The 16,265-nt window shown below is 40.5% G+C and overlaps 3 protein-coding genes across 4 annotated transcripts; all 3 read left to right on the top strand.

The window, feature by feature from the left end:
* Positions 1–78: 78 nt before the first annotated feature.
* Positions 79–3,000, top strand: LOC113137295 (syndecan-2-like). The gene is made up of 4 exons (XM_026318842.1): positions 79–211; positions 1,633–1,717; positions 1,823–1,960; positions 2,052–3,000. The coding sequence occupies exons 1-4, from the start codon at positions 146–148 to the stop codon at positions 2,186–2,188; spliced, it is 426 nt and encodes a 141-aa protein (XP_026174627.1). The 5' UTR covers positions 79–145; the 3' UTR covers positions 2,189–3,000.
* A 409-nt stretch (positions 3,001–3,409) lies between these two features.
* laptm4a (lysosomal protein transmembrane 4 alpha) lies at positions 3,410–10,613 on the top strand. Its single transcript, XM_026319068.2, has 7 exons — positions 3,410–3,609; positions 5,001–5,121; positions 6,976–7,052; positions 8,372–8,494; positions 8,714–8,809; positions 8,967–9,065; positions 9,719–10,613. The coding sequence occupies exons 1-7, from the start codon at positions 3,415–3,417 to the stop codon at positions 9,791–9,793; spliced, it is 786 nt and encodes a 261-aa protein (XP_026174853.1). The 5' UTR covers positions 3,410–3,414; the 3' UTR covers positions 9,794–10,613.
* An 805-nt stretch (positions 10,614–11,418) lies between these two features.
* On the top strand, positions 11,419–16,251 carry matn3a (matrilin 3a). Of its 2 annotated transcripts, XM_026318994.1 has the most exons (5): positions 11,419–11,584; positions 13,862–14,437; positions 15,495–15,620; positions 15,919–16,017; positions 16,196–16,251. In XM_026318994.1, exons 1-5 carry the CDS (start codon positions 11,419–11,421, stop codon positions 16,249–16,251), a joined length of 1,023 nt encoding a protein of 340 aa, XP_026174779.1. The 2 variants fall into 2 exon arrangements, with proteins under 2 accessions (XP_026174779.1, XP_026174780.1); XM_026318995.1 differs by lacking the exon at positions 15,495–15,620.
* Positions 16,252–16,265: the final 14 nt, after the last annotated feature.

Here is a 16,265-nt window from a genome sequence, read left to right as displayed (position 1 = left end):
GCACGTTAACACCTGGATTGAACGGTATGTTCTGCTTTTATTGGTGGGCGGGGCTTTGCAGTCCGGTAGGAGGCTCGAGTTTCAATCAAAACACCTTCGGAGGTCCACCGGCACCGAGGACACTGAGCTTCCTCTCAGCTGAAACATGGATGTATGTTTGACAGTGTCTTTAATCCTGGTTTGGGGATTGATACAACCAGGCAGTTCGTCGGTAAGTCTTGGTCAGTCTCTTTAATTCCGGGTAGGTTACATGATTGTTTGTTTTAATTAGGTGTCATGTTCATATTTGTAACTTCCTGATGTTAGCCACGGGTCATGGTCCTGTACCTTTCAACCAAGAAATAAATCTGATGGTTGAAAGGAGTTTGTTGTTTACTGGGGTTGAGTTTTCTTTAAAGTTTGAGCCTTAATTAGTTGTAGAAACATTTACCTGCCACGTTTTCTTATGATTCGCTTTAACAAATATGTTTTCCCGATCAGCTCGAGGTAAAATATTGTAGGCAGAGGGGAAAAACTTCACACTTCTCATTTTGTGGTTTTTGTACACCTCAAACTGAAATCACCTGATGTCGTTTTGAGACTTTGGTGCGTAGGCTATTATCTCAGGGGGAAAAACTAACTCTACATCTTTTTTTTTTTATTTCCACCATGACCTATATTTCATTTTAGCCCTATAGGCAGTGGTGGAATACTCAGACTCTACTGAGGTCCAAGTCGTAACCACCACCAATATGAAACATTCATGACATTAAGAAAAACATAATTCCTGCGATCAAAAACCTTGGAATTTATTCAACTGTATTCTAATATTATGTCATTATGTTGTTTATTTATCATCACTGGTGAATTAACATAGAAAAAGTGTTTATTTTATTTTGTTGTGTTTCATCAAGTTTGAGATAATCTGTTACTCCTTCATGTAGCTGTTGCAAAGTGTATGACAATGCATCATATCTCCCTCAGACATGTAGTGGAATCTAAGCACAAAGCAGCATAAAATGGGAATACTGAAGTCACAGTTTGACTTTTATGGCTACAAACTGGAAGAAACAAGCCAGAGACATTTGTCAGACTAGTTACAGTTATAGGTCCGATTGTTGCAAGTTAAACACAAGGTTTACTGCTGCCCATTATTACAGCCTGACAATATTTCTAGCAGTAAACATTATTATAGTAGGCAGCACTGGAACTGGGCAGCACATACAGTAAGGCACGTTTTATTTTCTGGCAGGGTTCAGATGCACTGAGCTGTTAGAGTTGCTGTATATCTTCCAAGTGTGATTCCTAGAGGGTCTGGGTTTGTTTCCCATTTGCTTTGCTAAATGGATGGAGTGACATTTACCATTTCATTTCAGCTATACTCTACTCATGACTTTTTATTGGTGATATAAATGTGATCACTTACGTCATCAAGGGTTTGTCAGCCACAGTGTGCTTTGGAAACCTGTGTTACTTCAAATGGACCTTGTATCCAGGACATGATTCATTTACTTATTGCTCAATTAAGAAAGGAGCTTTCTTCACCTCTTTTCTGTTTTTGACAGTAAGGCAGACAACAGCATTGGGCTGCTGTTCTACAACAGTCATTGTTCATTTTTAATATCCTTATTTATTTTTCTCCAATAAAATTAGGTTTCTAAACTTCCTGAAGACACGGAGGGATCAGGGTATGACTTTGACAGTTCTGGTTCAGGTTCAGGGGATTGGTCAGAACAAGGTAATTCTTGGCACCAAGTTCAGTGATTATAAAGTGGTTCCATGCTTCACTTTGAATAATATATATCACAATATGATTGATGCCCACTGTTGGCTGTCTCACCAGGTGAAACTACAAAAATCTCACTTCGCTCCAACGGCAGAGACCTAACCTTTGGCAGTACACACTGGCCTGCAGAAGATTCAGAGCTTGTTTTTATGGCAAACAGCAAGAGCTTCTTGGAGAACAAACAAATCGTTGCTGGTACATTGCAGTTACACTAATTCTTACAGTTCTACACACTGTGAATTTGTATTCTTATACATTACTGAGTGATGTATGTTCACATTCACAGGTGTTATTGCAGGAGGAGTAACAGGACTGATACTGGCTGCAACACTGATGGCTTTATTAATCTACAAATGGCAGAATAAAGATGATGGAGGATACATTATGGGCCAAAAGACCCACAGGGATGAAGTTGATGTTTAACTGACTTTTGAAACATGTCTGTAAATTTATTCTTTCCTCACATTTTTTGGAGCAGGATGGGGCTGCTGTGGGATTTCCCGTTATTCTTGTATATAGGGCAAATGTATTTGTTGTTGTTTATTAATAATTTATTTATTGATATGATAAAATATGAATGATTGTATTAATTTGATGACTAATCCATTGTATAACTTTTAAGAACCTTGAAAATTGCTCTGTTTTTACCGAAGGTCATAGTGCTATGGGACATTAAGGCTATTTTCTCTGAGCTTTAGTCAATGTGACATTTTAAATTTTTGCCAGAGGCAAAATGCTGGGAACAGTTTGCCAGGGTAATCGATAACTGCACTGAAATTTTAATTTGGCCTTTATTCTTTGGCTCTATTGTGTCAGATCCTAAGGAGATTGTTGCTTTATTGGATTTTTGATAGTGTTGAAAAATTACATCCAATGCATTATTTGATCAACTAGTGTATATATAGTGTACTTTCTCAGTGATTTTTTTTTTTCACGGAAGTTATCTTTACATGCCCCACTCAACGACTCTAAGCAATGAAATACCAGTATTTCCCCCAATTAGACTAAGCTAATCAAAATAAATATGTGATTTAGGTATTTGCAATAAGAATCTGGAGCAGCTCATTCAGCGAAGGAAGAATCAAATGTTAATGACAATGATTAGTAAATGATGACCAGCTGCTATGATGTACCTCATATATCTAACATACAGAATGTATGTGTCATAAAATGATATAAATTTACTATTTTTATATTGTACTATTAATAAATTGGCTTTAGCGTTTATACCAACACTTTAATTCTGCGTCGATGTATTAACCTAATGTTTAGTACAGTCGTTTGGTGTCTCATCTCCATAACTGATTTATGTCCCTTTGTGGTCAGTGTACACCTGGTGGAAATCTGCATCCCCTGAGGTTGCATTGCATCTGTCTCTAGCCATTTTACATTTATGTAGCTGTTGTATGTCCTGTGGTTGTGTTGCATCTCTTTATAGTCGTCGTGCATTTTCCAAATGAGAGCCTCTGAGCCCTTGGATACAGTAGGTCTATTTAATCCATGTGTGAGTGAAGTTTCGGGAATTTCAAATAGAGGAAAGCTCAAACCTGGCTGTAGCTTGCAGATGTTTCACACCCATTGGCTCAGACTCCTGTCAGTCAAAGTGAAGCCTGGTCCCGCCCACTTCCTCCCAACACGGCGTTGTTTGTATGTGCGGGGCCGCGGTGGGCGTTCCTCTGCGTTTGCTGTTTTCCTCCATACAAGCAGCTCTCCCGATGTTTCTCCCTACACTCGTGGAGGACATGCATTATTTTAAGCCCAGCCGAGACAGACTGTACACCACCAGGTGTTGTGGATGTTGCCATGTCCGGACGGGGACCATCATCCTGGGAACATGGTACATGGTACGTAAAATGGTTGAAGGGGCTTAGCAAGCTAATGTTAGCTAGTACCTGCTATCAAATGTTTTAAGTTCACCAAAGTAGCAGGTAACACGGAGAGCGCTGACAAGACGCCGTCAGTGGTGTCTGAGACTATGTGAGTGTTGTTAGCAAGTCCAGCGTTAGCTAACTTGCATGTTGCCTTTAAATTACAGGTATTTTACAAACCGTGCTAAAGGCTAACGTCTCAGAGCGCTAGCATTAGCATTAGCCTGTTGTGATGCGCGTTTGGTTTAGCGAACAACCTTGAAAAATGATAACACGCAACTTCCAGCAGGTCCCTGTTAGTTACCGATACATTTGGCAGTCAGCTTAAATAATTTCTATTGTGTGTTGTTTAGATTGGGTCAGGTATGAAGTTACGGTTTAGTCCACTTCTATCTAATTCCCCCTCATCACTTAACAGACGATTCTGGTTTTTGTTCGGTTTTCTGCATCCCCGTCTGAGGTTCTGCCAGCTGGGGAATATTGTTATATATGACACGTATAAAACGAAAACACAGGACACTTCCTAAAACAATATTTGTAATAGATTCGTTAGGAGATAATAGCCTGCTGATGCAGCCCTGATGGATTTATGGTTGTAGCACTGTCGCCTCACTGCAAGAAGGTTCTGTGTTCGAACCCAGTTCGTACCTGGGGTCTTTTGCTGTGGAGTTTGCATGTTCTCCGTGTGTCTGCTCCGATTTCCCCCAACAGTCCAAAGAAATGCCCTTTGAAGTTAAACTAATTGGTGGCTCTAAATTGTATGTGAGTGCTAGTCTCTATGTGTCAGCCAGGTAATAGAAAAGTGATCGGCTCCAGCACAGTCCAGCCCAGATTAGGTCTAAGTGGTACTGAGGAAGGATGGATGGTCTCTTGTTTGAAGGCAGGAGAAGGAACAATGATGATAAATCCTGTTTCACCAATGACACCTTTAACACTTTAAGTATTCCTTTAAGTATATTTAAGTATAAGCATTTTAAGTTTTATTGGGTAACGGTAACTTTCAGTTTTAGTTCATACCAGCTTGACGTAAGGTTTATTTACAGTATGTGTAATTGCCTGTTTGTTGTGTGCATTTTGAATTGTTCAACAACATTGTGTGTCCTGTGAATGCTGTTTCTTTGAGCTTGAATTCTGAGAGTCCTTGAATGGTTCATGCTTATGACTGCAATCCCACATCATGATATAGTAACCCTTGACAAAAACACTGTAATGTTGTCTGTGAAACCAGTGGCTTCCAGGAAAGTAGGAATCCAATCTCAAACACATTCTAACAATGGTTGGTTATGTGAATGTATCCACTAATTATATGTTTTAGGACTGTTGGTAAAGACCTTTGTAAAATCCTTGTTTCCCCTTACTCTCCACAGGTAGTCAATCTATTGATGGGCATCCTCCTGACTGTGGCTGTGACCCATCCAGAGAACGTGCCCACTATTGACTTGCAATATGAGGTGATCGACCATTACTTTGCGTCCGACAGGATGTCTGGTAAGCAGTGAAACTGCATAAAAATTACCGTAATGGCTAAAAAATTGCATTTATAAAATAAATGAGTAAAAATGTATTTAAAATTTAGGAATAAAAATAGCATTTTATTCACTTTGTCAAGCACCTATATTAGAGTTACAGCAATTACTCGATCAACAAAACATTAATTTCCAGTTACTTTGAAAACTGACTTATCAGCCAGGTTTAAGAAAAAATCCTCTGGATGCAGCTTCTCCAATGTGAGCATTTGCTGCTTTTGCTCTACTTATGTAATTGAATATATGTTTTCTTTATTGGCTTGAGCAGTGAAAAGCTGTTTTTTTCTGTTTAGGGGCTTTCACTACCTCATGAGCTGCTACTGTGCTGAGGTTTAACGTGATTCGTCTTTCACAGGGACCACAGTAACTCCCCACTGACTGCTAAACAAAACAGCTCATGACGACAACAGAACGCTGCAGTGTTGTTTACTTGCTGTATGAAAAAGTTGTTTCTGGTTATGCCACTGATGTTATGCCTCACTCAAGGATTTAAGTCCATCCTACGTGTTTGTGTTTGTATGTGCCAGGGCAGGGCTGGCAGGATTATGAGGACTTATATTTCTTGCTAGCTGGTGGTTGTTTTGTTGGTTGGCTTGGTGAAGGCCTCCTCATTTTTCTCACAGTGACTCAGCAGGGAAAGGAGGGGACACAACAGTGATGGGTTGACCTTCCCACAGCAGGCTCATGCCAGCACTCAGGGCGATGGTAGTTGCCCATAGTCTGCACAGACAATGTTAGCATTCAGGCTGGTTCAGCTGTCGTTACCCCTGACTATTAGTTCCGCTTCATCAGGCTGCAGTGTTCCTGCAGTTATTCCACAATCCAGGCCATGTTTAAAAGTCATCTAACGAATCTAACATGAAAATGGTCTTTAGTGTGTACTTTTGATTAAGCCTAGTATTTGGTTTGACGTTAAGTTACCTATAGAATACTAATATGGTCTGGTTGCAAGTTTTCTATAGTGAAGGTTTTCTGCTTTAATTTGTATTATGTGATTGTAAACAGTTTGGACTGTTGAATCAGGCAAAATCTCAAGACATATGGACTGTAAAGAAGTGATTTTCCACCATTTTAGACATTTTTTTTTAGGCGATTCATCAGTTAATCAAAATAATTGGCAGATTATTCAACAAATGATCGTTGTTAGCTGTAGATCTACTCATACATAATTAGTTTTGTATGAGCAGAAAATGTTGTATTTTTTGTCTTTGAACATTTGGAATAAACAACATTTCACAGTTGGTGATGTACAGGCTGGTTTTCATATTCATAATTTGATGAATATCAGAGGAAAAAAACAATGAAAATTGTTTACAGGAACCCAAAAAAAGAGTTTCAGGCAGTCCAGTGACATTTTTACTCACTGACGTTCGTCTTGAGACACTGAATAACAGGCTGTTGTGTCTGAACCGCATTGCTGCAGCAGCTCTCTCGCATGCATCATGTCTCCGATGCAACAGGCAGAGCAGTTTCAGGAAGTGGGAGAGTGAGTCACGGATAGATAAGAGGTTATGAAAGGCAGGGCTTTTAATTACCCCAGACTGCCTTTCATTGTGTCTTTACCAACACTTCACAGTGAGAGAGAGAGGCTTTAATGCTCCCTAGAGCCGGCCTTTCAGACTGAGTTGTCAGGAAAGAGAAAAGCCCTGGAGGCTGTTCACTTATACTACATGCTAATAACTGCTGTGTCAATGAGCGCAGGCAAATATCCATCCATCCACATTCACTATGCATTTACAGTGCAGCTGAAGCAAAGTAGTAATAAATCGTCGCCTGTCTTTCTTTGGTGTTTTTATTCTCATTTTGTCTCATACAGAGAATGCCTGTGTTGGATTTGCCATCTCTCTCCTGATGCTCACTATCAGTGCCATGATGGTGTATGGAGCCATTACTGTAAGTGTTGCATTGTGGGTGCGCCTTTCTTAATTCTGTACTGACAGCCTGCACCTAATTTTAGGGACATTATGCAAATATGTAATCCCAAAATGTGCATGCATAAAGGAACATAGCCTTCAAGTTGCATAATAACAGCTGAGGTTAGCAAGACGTACCAGAAAATACCAAAGCATCCTCTCCTGACTTTTTTTTTTTAACCAGACAAGATTTTGACTGGATGTTCAGAACAATCGAGCAGTGGGAGTGTAGCATACAATGCTGTGTTCTCACCGCCTGTCATCTTTACCTCACAGGCTTGCCTCAAGGCATCAGGAATAGCAGGTTTGATGACCTTTGGACCTGTACAAAGCTCCTAGTTAGCATGAGTGCACAGTTAAAGTATGACACACATCTGCAAGCTGGGCACACTGTGCATGCCAGCAGTGTGTGCAAGAGTTACATTTTAGCTGTGCAAACAACTGTGGTAGATACAGTGGCTTCAGAAAGTATACAGACCTCTTCACTTTTTGCATATTTTATTGTTTTGTATATTTATTTTGAAATGGGTAAAATTCCCAGTCTACACTCAGTAAGTTTTTAGAATTTTTTTGTTTGCAAATTTATTAAACATCAAAGATGTAACTCATTTATACACCACTTGTTCCTACATTGTGGGAAGGTCAATTTGCAAAAAATTCTAAAAGCATGTTTTACTCTATACAAAAAGTGTAAGAGTCTGAATATTTTCGGAAGCTGCTGGAACGTTTTTGATATAGTGTGGTGGTCGAGCTGCTGTTGCTGTGGTGTCCCAATGAAATACCACTTAATTAACCATGAACCTAATGTACCAAAGATATTCAATACTTGCAGCATAATGTAGAAATCAGTAGACTTGTATATAAGCCAGAGAATACTGTGCTTTTGATAGAAAAGAATGCCAGTAGGGTAACAGTAAAAGACCACTTTGCTGATTTCAACCATCTCTATATATTAGTTCATGTTGGCTAGTATACACAGTTAGTGTCAGCACTTCTTGTTTCTCTCTCTTCACTCTCTCTTATTTAGCCTCCAGCCACATCTTGTGTATTATCAGTCAGGAAAACTCCAGTTGCACATTTAAACCATGAAAACCAAGATTAGAATTCAAACTTGATCCGTTAACTTAACATTTCTTGCAGCTTGTCCAGATTTTAAGTAGAACCTACCCACATGATAGTCTGTCAATCTGGAACAAACACGTGGAGATGAAGTTGAAAAGATGCAGTGTGGTTCTTCTTTTGTTTGTTTTTCATTTGCAGTTGAGTGATTTTACTAAACCTGTCACTGATTCTGTTTAGCATCGTGATGGCTGGCTCATCCCGTTCTTCTGCTACCAGCTGTTTGACTTTGCTCTAAGCTGCCTGGTGGCCATCAGTTCTCTCACCTACCTGCCCAGGATCAAGGACTATCTGGACCAGCTGGTCAGTCCCATTGTTCACCTTAACTCAAGTCACACTACTAGAGAGTCCTACATACATTACATTACTGAACATATATTCAGAAACTTGGTCCTGTGAACATAAAATCATCAAGTTTAGGTTTTTCTTCCTATTGATGACGTGACAGCACTGAAGGTGATGAAAGCTGAATAAATGGAAAAAAGGTTTTATTGATTATCTGCTCATTCTTTTTGTCCTTAGCCGGACTTTCCATACAAGGATAACCTCCTGTCTCTGGACTCCAGCTGCCTGCTGCTTTTTGTGCTGGTCTTCTTTGCCTTCCTCATCATCCTTAAGGTGAGATTATCTTCACAGTTAAATTTGTTTATTCTGAAGCAAACTAATAGTGAATTGGTAAGTTGAGACAGTTGATGTTTCTATCCTGCCTGTGGATTTATGAAGAGGTGGAAGCAGTTTGTAAAGTTACAAATATAATCTTCTCTGTGCTTTCCAGGCTTACTTGATCAACTGTGTGTGGAACTGCTACAAGTACATCAACAACAGGAACATGCCAGAGATTGCTGTCTACCCTGCCTTTGAGACCCCTCCTCAGGTATGCAAAATACAGGAACAATGGTTGACCGTGAGGAGAGAGGAGTATCTACTAACACAAAAAACACACATTTTTACTGCTTACATAAACCAGGTTACACAAGTAATTATGGTTATCATATGCTGTAGAAACTTTTTCACTGATCAGTGTGCTGCCACTGTGCTGGTTCTGAGGTCCTGACTTGGTGTTAGTTTATGCTTCAGTCTGACTTTGGATATAATTAGCTGGGTATTCAGGTCCTCTCTAATCCTTCGCCATTGTTACAGAGATGTAATGCTCAAGTAGAGCCTGCAGATGGCATGTCCTCCCTACATTTACAAGTTCAAGACTCAGCACATTTGATCTGTGATCATGATGGTTTACAATGTTAAGAAATAACAGAAATAGATTATCATACAGTAAAGTGTATGTTGGAAAGGGAGGAGTAAAGAAAAATATGGTAAAGCACAGATAAGCCACTGATGATCCTGCACAACAGTTATCACTTCTTCTAAACCTAAACTAATTTGTGCACATTAGCATAGAGCAGTTCTACCTATATGATGGAGTGGATGTGGGTTCCTGCTCTGTGTGCCATTATATGGGTCATGTGCTTGGGGCTTTTCTGCTCAGTCTTTAAACAGACGTTTTTTTTTTCTTTCTTTCTTTTCTAGTATATCCTGCCCACTTATGAGATGGCAATGAAGATGCCAGAGAAGGAGCCACCTCCCCCCTACATGCCTGCTTAAACACCAGTCCTGTTGCCAAAACGCACATGCACACACAACCATTACTGCATTCCTACATTCTCTCACTAACCCTTTCTGAGCGCCCTTACACCTTTATCCCCTCTCCTGACCTACTGTGGATGCGAAGGCCTGACAATGTTTTTTCCACCCTGTCCACTGTATTTCTAAACAGTGTCTAGAGGTGTGAGAGGAGAATGGTGGGAAAGATTGAAATCTGTGTGGAATGAATGAATGTGATATTTGAAAAGCAATGGAAGCTACCAGCCCCTTTCCCTCCTGCTTTTTTATGTCTTAGTAAAAGGGATATATGTGAAAATTAAATGGCTTGAAATGCTCTCATCAATCCAGCACCATCCTATCTATAGATTGATATATGTGTAAAAAAAACAGTTATGACAATCCACTTATTATAGCTCTTATTGTTGAACTGTGTTACTTTTTCTCTAATTATTAAGATTTAGCCTCTTCCCTCTCAGTCTTGAATTGAGTCTGAAGCACTTTTTTTGTCTGTTATTTATTTAGCTTTGCTGTGGTTCAGTTCACCACCACCTGTGACATTTTCATCACTCTGCCGCCCTGATGTGTTAGCAAAGCTAGTGAATAGTTTTCCAGCTGAGACTGAAAGAGAAAGAACAGAGGGCAGTGACGATCGAGCATTTTCTCTGCTTCTTTTTCACCCAACACCTGGAAGAACCAGCTAGTCTTGTGAACATTAGTAGCTGCATGCTTATGAGCCCCCCACTCTGCATTATTTTACCGGTACTATGATTTTATCCTAGTGGAAATATATTTGACTTCAATAAAGGTTTCAGAACATTTATGCCTTTGCTTTTGTTCATGTGTAAATGTCAAGAAGGCTGAATATGAAAAATCTCAATATTTGCTGTGTTGTTTCCTTTGATCTCAGCTTGTTTTGATGTTCACTAACAGATTAAATTTTCACAGTTGTCATGAAAATAGACGTTTAGTTTTTTCTGGCAGTTTAAAAACGTCATCCATGTTAACTGCACACTGATTGTTTGTTCTGCTAAATTTGTTAAATTGACTTTGAGCTAAAATTATTGTTACCTGCTGTTTCTGAGGTCCAGAATAAAATGAGAAAAACCTAAAACCTTATACTGTTGCTCAGAAATCAGGATAAAAACTGTAAAACAGTCGACTGACCAACACTTTCACAGTAGTAACATATGTTAAGACAGCTGTGAACAGGGTTTTAAAACAAGACACGTCTGTCCGATTTAGTGGTAATACTACTGTTGTATCAGGCTAGTGAATTACAGCCTGTTCAGTATTTGAAGTCAACTTGCTCAGTTACAGTACATCTGTCCTTCAGTATTTGGAATTACAGTTGGGACATAGACACCATAAAATTTGGATTAGCCTGATATGAAACTATACAGATTAGAACAGATTATTTGAGTCACTTTACAGCTTCACTTTCATCCACGTTGTTTACTGGGACCTGAGGATTGTGTCCCACCTCTGGATTGGGCTGACAGTTTGACGTGTTGGAGAGAGCTCCTATATGTGGAGGCAGTCAGACCCCCGCTGAGCTGAGCTGAGCAGAGCTGAGCAGAGGAAACACAGGACAGGCAGACCACTTCAAGCCTCTACATGCTGATATGATGAGGTCTTTACTCTGGAGCCTCTGGTCTTGTGCTGCACTGCTGCTGTCTGATGTTCTGGCCACATATCACCTCAGGGCAGGAGATCCTCAGCTAATAGCTGCACAAAGCTACGCACAAACCAGAAATAATGGCCGGCCACCAGCCAGGAACCTGAATCCATCAAGTAAGTTTAAAGTCTTTTTCTGGAAGACAGTTTCTTTATACACCAGTGTTGGACAGTGCCTAGACTGACTCTAGTACTTGGAATTATTCTGTCTTGCTTATTTCTCCTGCTCATTTGAGAGAGAACTATTGTACTTTATTATATATTACACTGATTTGATTTGTCAGCTGTTCCTTTTCAAATTGAGATGTTATATTAATAAGTATATTGTACCATAACCTTAAAAATCACCATGCACTGCATTGCAAGCAGGATCTAGTTCACGCCCCATGTCAAGTTTCAGATATTCATGACCTCTTAGTGATTGTTAGCGGTTGTATCAGATTTGAATTACTATAATACCTTTTAAGATGTAAATTTATCCAGTATTTCTTAAATGCCCTAAATGCTTAGGGACTGAAGTGATATCAGCTTATTAAACAGTACTCATTGTGTTCCCTGTCAGGAGTAACTATTTTATCTTGTCTGTATAATATGTAAGCACCACTTTAATCATGTGCTTTGTCAAGGTGGAGCTCACTTATATGTCCTTATATACTGACGGTTAATGTAACTTATAGTAATAGATCATGTTTCATGACCACATCATTGTTTTTGTGTAAAATGCACCTTTGCAAAATTCACCGCAGCTGTCAAATAAATGTAGTGTAGTAAAAAGTACAATAGTTCCCTCTTAAATAAAGTGAGGCATTACTATTTCTAGTCCTGTTATATGTTGTACAATATTCTTAGATAAAAGAAATGCCATGTTTTGTAATGTAAGATAATCATACGCTTTTAGACAGTTACTCATGTAAGGTACAAAGAGAGTATAACAACAGATTTTATATTTTTCTTAAACACAACATGCATGAATCAATATTGTTGACTGGGTGTTTCACAAGCACCAGTATAATCCCAGCTTGTTTGAAACAGCCCATCTGGCTGACCAGACTCTCACGCTTCAACTAATGATTCATCTGTGTTCCTAAGAAAAGCAAAAGTTGTCGGATATTTCACCACAACTTACTACACAATGTCAACTTACACAACCTTCCTGTTTGTCTACTTTCAACCTACTAATGTTCTCTATCACATTTCCTTTCTGGTGGCCCTGTAGTTCACAGAAGTGATTACACGTATAGAGGAGGGTATCACTACCACTACCAGCCACCAAGGATCCCTCCACCGGTAGGGTATCGACCTTTTCCTCTATCTCCTCCAGTGACTTATCACAGACCCTCCCTCCACGTGCCCCCCCATCACCACAGGTTCACAGGGCCAGCACCACCACATAGACACCACATATACAAAGGTCTATCTCCACCAGTAGCTCACCACCCACATCAAAGGGTCAAAGGCCCCATTCCTTACAAATTAAAAGGTCCATGCCCAACAAGGTCAGACCCCACAGTACCAACAACACCTGTGGCACTCCTCCCTACCATCCTACCAACACTACCAAAGCCGACAATGCCAGCAACTACTGTGGCACCGCTGACAAGCTCTGTGCCAGTGGTGGCGACCACTGTGCTGCCAGTGGAGACCACCGCTCCTGTGACGCTACCGGTCAGTACCCAAAGTGGCTTCATCACCACCGTCAGTCCTGTGGAGACAGGTAGAATATTACCAGTCAGGTCTGATTTCCAACTCAAACAATGCTGCTCAGTGTTTTCCAGGACACATCATTTTGTTTTGCTTTGACTAATGACATAGATTTCTGCAAAGGCTACTTACACTACATGTGATTTTATTAAAGGAATAGTTTGGTATTTTGGAAAAGACTCTTACTGTCTTTAAGTCAAAGCACAAGATTGACATCACACGTCACAGCAGGGGTGAACCTAGCTTAGTATACACTGATATCATTGGTTTCCATAAAAGCAGTGTTTTTTACGAGCAGAGGATCTGACACTAAGCCTCAGATACTGTGTTTAGTTTTCTATAGGGCTCCTAACGGTCTCTATCTGTGTCACTTTTATATATGGACATCCAGAATCCTTTTCATTCAGGGAAACGAGATGAAAGGATAAGAACTACAAGATGGACATTGAAATGATGCATACTATGTCATATGGCATACTATATCATTTCACCACAACCTCAACAATGTATTTTACCACTGCAATGATGCACAGCAGTTTCTTCTGTTACCATGGGAACATCTACTGTGCATCCCAAAGATTTCTGTTTTTTATTCTTGATTATTAACTCTTCAACCAACCAGCTTTAATGTTTCTGTGTGAATCTTTGAGTGTGTATTGGACTCATTACTGCCATGGTTTGGTTGATCACCAGAGACAGACTCTCAGTGCAGGAGCCGTCCCATGGACCTGGTCTTCATCATCGACAGCTCTCGCAGCGTGCGTCCTGGTGAGTTTGAGAAGGTCAAGACGTTCCTGGCTCACATGGTAGACACTCTGGATGTGGGGTCAGAGGGCACCAGAGTGGCTGTGGTCAACTACGCCAGCACAGTCAAGATTGAGTTCCTGCTCAAACACCACTTCAACAAACCCGACCTGAAGAAAGCCATCTCCCGCATTGAGCCCTTGGCAGCTGGAACAATGACCGGCCTCGCCATCAAGACTGCAATGAACGAAGCCTTCACCGAGCAGTCTGGAGCCCGACCTCGCTCCAAAAACATCTCCAAAGTGGCCATCATTGTGACGGATGGGAGACCTCAAGACCAGGTAGAGGAAGTGTCTGCTGCAGCCCGGGCCTCAGGCATCGAGATCTACGCTGTCGGGGTAGACCGTGCTGACATGCGCTCCCTGCAGCAGATGGCCAGCATCCCTCTGGAGGATCATGTCTTCTACGTAGAGACCTACGGCGTTATTGAGAAGCTCACCGCCAAGTTCAGGGAGACCCTGTGTGGTAGGACAAAGAAGGGCCTGCAGGATGTTTCCCACCCATTAACCCAGGTTCTAGTTCCACAGTAAGGGACACCTTCAGTCTACAGGGGGTGTTGTTGCAGAATGTGGTCAGACTGTGAAATATTTGAAATCATGAGGAAAATTACAAAGGCAGATGCTCTCAACCCCCCACATGGGCTGCAGATGTTTGCACTAGAACCTGCTTGTAGTTACCAAGTTAAACCTGTTTAAAGTCTTAGGGCCCCACAGCCCTAAAGTTTCAGCTGTTTTTCAAAAGCAAAAAAAATGTACAAGGTGATTAATAATGATTTGTTCTGTAAACAGAGCAACCTCATAGAAACAGCTTCAATTGTTGTCCTTTTTATCTGAAATGATTTAACTGTACAGTCGAATCTCACTATATCAAACCAGTGTGTCCAGATTTACTCAATAAACAGTGAATATGGGCAGATGCACAGACTTCACTTATCATGGTTTGAGTTTGTTTTGTTATTAAACAGTGAACTTACGAAACACTTCATGCATATAGATTCCAAAAAGCACTTGTTTGAAACGTCTGTGCAGCTCAGTAATCTGAAGAACTTTTTTCCATAATGTGGTTTGAACAAATGAGATTCTGCTGTGTGTGCAGTTTTCCTGCCTGGTCTTGGTCTTGTCCCTCTGTTTTATGAAATCATTTGCTCACCTGTCATTAGTGTTGTACTTCAAGCTTTTTAGATTTTTCCTGTGTTGTCCAACACACAGTGAAGCACTTCACAAGTGAGCTCGGCTGAAACGTGCTGAGGGTGTATGAATGGACCAGATTTCCCACCACAGGCCGCGTGGTCAAGTAGAGATGTAGCAACAATCATTTTATCCTTTTTTAACTTAAACACAGAACAGACCACAAACTGAATCAAGAATATCTGCAGCAGTAAAAGTACTTTGTTTTATTTAGTTTGGTCAGCATAGATCATCTATTAGAAACAGAAGCAGGTGACCATTGACCAGTTTAGTTGTTTTTTCCATCTGCAGAACAATAACTTAAAGTACAATCCCTAAAACCCGGTTTGTTCCAGGTCTGGACCCCTGTGCCATGGGACATGACTGTGATCACATCTGTGTCAACAGCAACGTCTCCTTTTACTGCAAGTGCCGGAATGGCTATGTCCTTAATGCGGACAGGAAGACATGTTCCCTGAAACGTAAGAACACACTGTAAAATGTATGTGTCATGTTTTAAAAGTATCCACACAACCAAATAATCCCTGATTCTACGATTCACTGTTTCATTTGTGGGGCAATTATCGACTAATATTATAAAATAACTGCATCATTGTTGTGTCTACATGGAAATGGTGAATGAATATTTTAGATTGTTCTGGACAGTGTATCTTGGTTTGTTCTTGAAAAGCTGTCTGGTTAGTGAGTGTTTTGTGTGTGATTTTTCACCCTCTAAATGATCTGTTATACTGATGTGAAATTTTCTTTCTCCCTGTGAAGAGGCGAAGGCCGAGTTAGTGGAGGATCCCTGCAAATGTGAAGCCAGACTGGCATTTCAGAAGCAGACGCAGGTGGCCCTCCAGCAGCTCACAGCCAAGCATATCCTTCCTGCTGTCTCAGATGGAAGACATTTCATTATAAACAGTCTCTGCAGTGTCTTTCATCGAGCTGGTCATTTGTACCTGCTGGGGTTGTTATTGGAAAATAGTGTGTCCACTATTCTTCACTCTATTTTCATTATTTAGCTCTGCCTGTAAATGTCCTTGACTGACGTTACTTGCCGATGTGTCTGGGAGAATAGAGCGATTGGAGAACATGGTGGGCCGTGTGTAGAGATGGACACAGGG

Source organism: Mastacembelus armatus, chromosome 24, assembly GCF_900324485.2.
Source record: "Mastacembelus armatus chromosome 24, fMasArm1.2, whole genome shotgun sequence".
Lineage (NCBI taxonomy): Eukaryota > Metazoa > Chordata > Actinopteri > Synbranchiformes > Mastacembelidae > Mastacembelus > Mastacembelus armatus.
Note: the sequence above shows the minus strand (reverse complement) of the source record. Positions and strands in the feature narration are given on the sequence as shown.

Bases quoted from the DNA above. Each gene is read 5' to 3' on its own strand.
- LOC113137295 (XM_026318842.1), top strand. From the start codon at position 146: ATGGATGTATGTTTGACAGTGTCTTTAATCCTGGTTTGGGGATTGATA. The intron at 212-1,632 runs GTAAGTCTTGGT...CAATAAAATTAG, and splicing joins TACAACCAGGCAGTTCGTCG to GTTTCTAAACTTCCTGAAGA. The intron at 1,961-2,051 runs GTACATTGCAGT...TCACATTCACAG, and splicing joins GAACAAACAAATCGTTGCTG to GTGTTATTGCAGGAGGAGTA.
- laptm4a (XM_026319068.2), top strand. From the start codon at position 3,415: ATGTGCGGGGCCGCGGTGGGCGTTCCTCTGCGTTTGCTGTTTTCCTCC. The intron at 5,122-6,975 runs GTAAGCAGTGAA...TGTCTCATACAG, and splicing joins TGCGTCCGACAGGATGTCTG to AGAATGCCTGTGTTGGATTT. The intron at 8,810-8,966 runs GTGAGATTATCT...TGTGCTTTCCAG, and splicing joins CCTTCCTCATCATCCTTAAG to GCTTACTTGATCAACTGTGT.
- matn3a (XM_026318994.1), top strand. From the start codon at position 11,419: ATGAGGTCTTTACTCTGGAGCCTCTGGTCTTGTGCTGCACTGCTGCTG. The intron at 11,585-13,861 runs GTAAGTTTAAAG...GTTGATCACCAG, and splicing joins CAGGAACCTGAATCCATCAA to AGACAGACTCTCAGTGCAGG. The intron at 16,018-16,195 runs ATATCCTTCCTG...GACTGACGTTAC, and splicing joins CCAGCAGCTCACAGCCAAGC to TTGCCGATGTGTCTGGGAGA.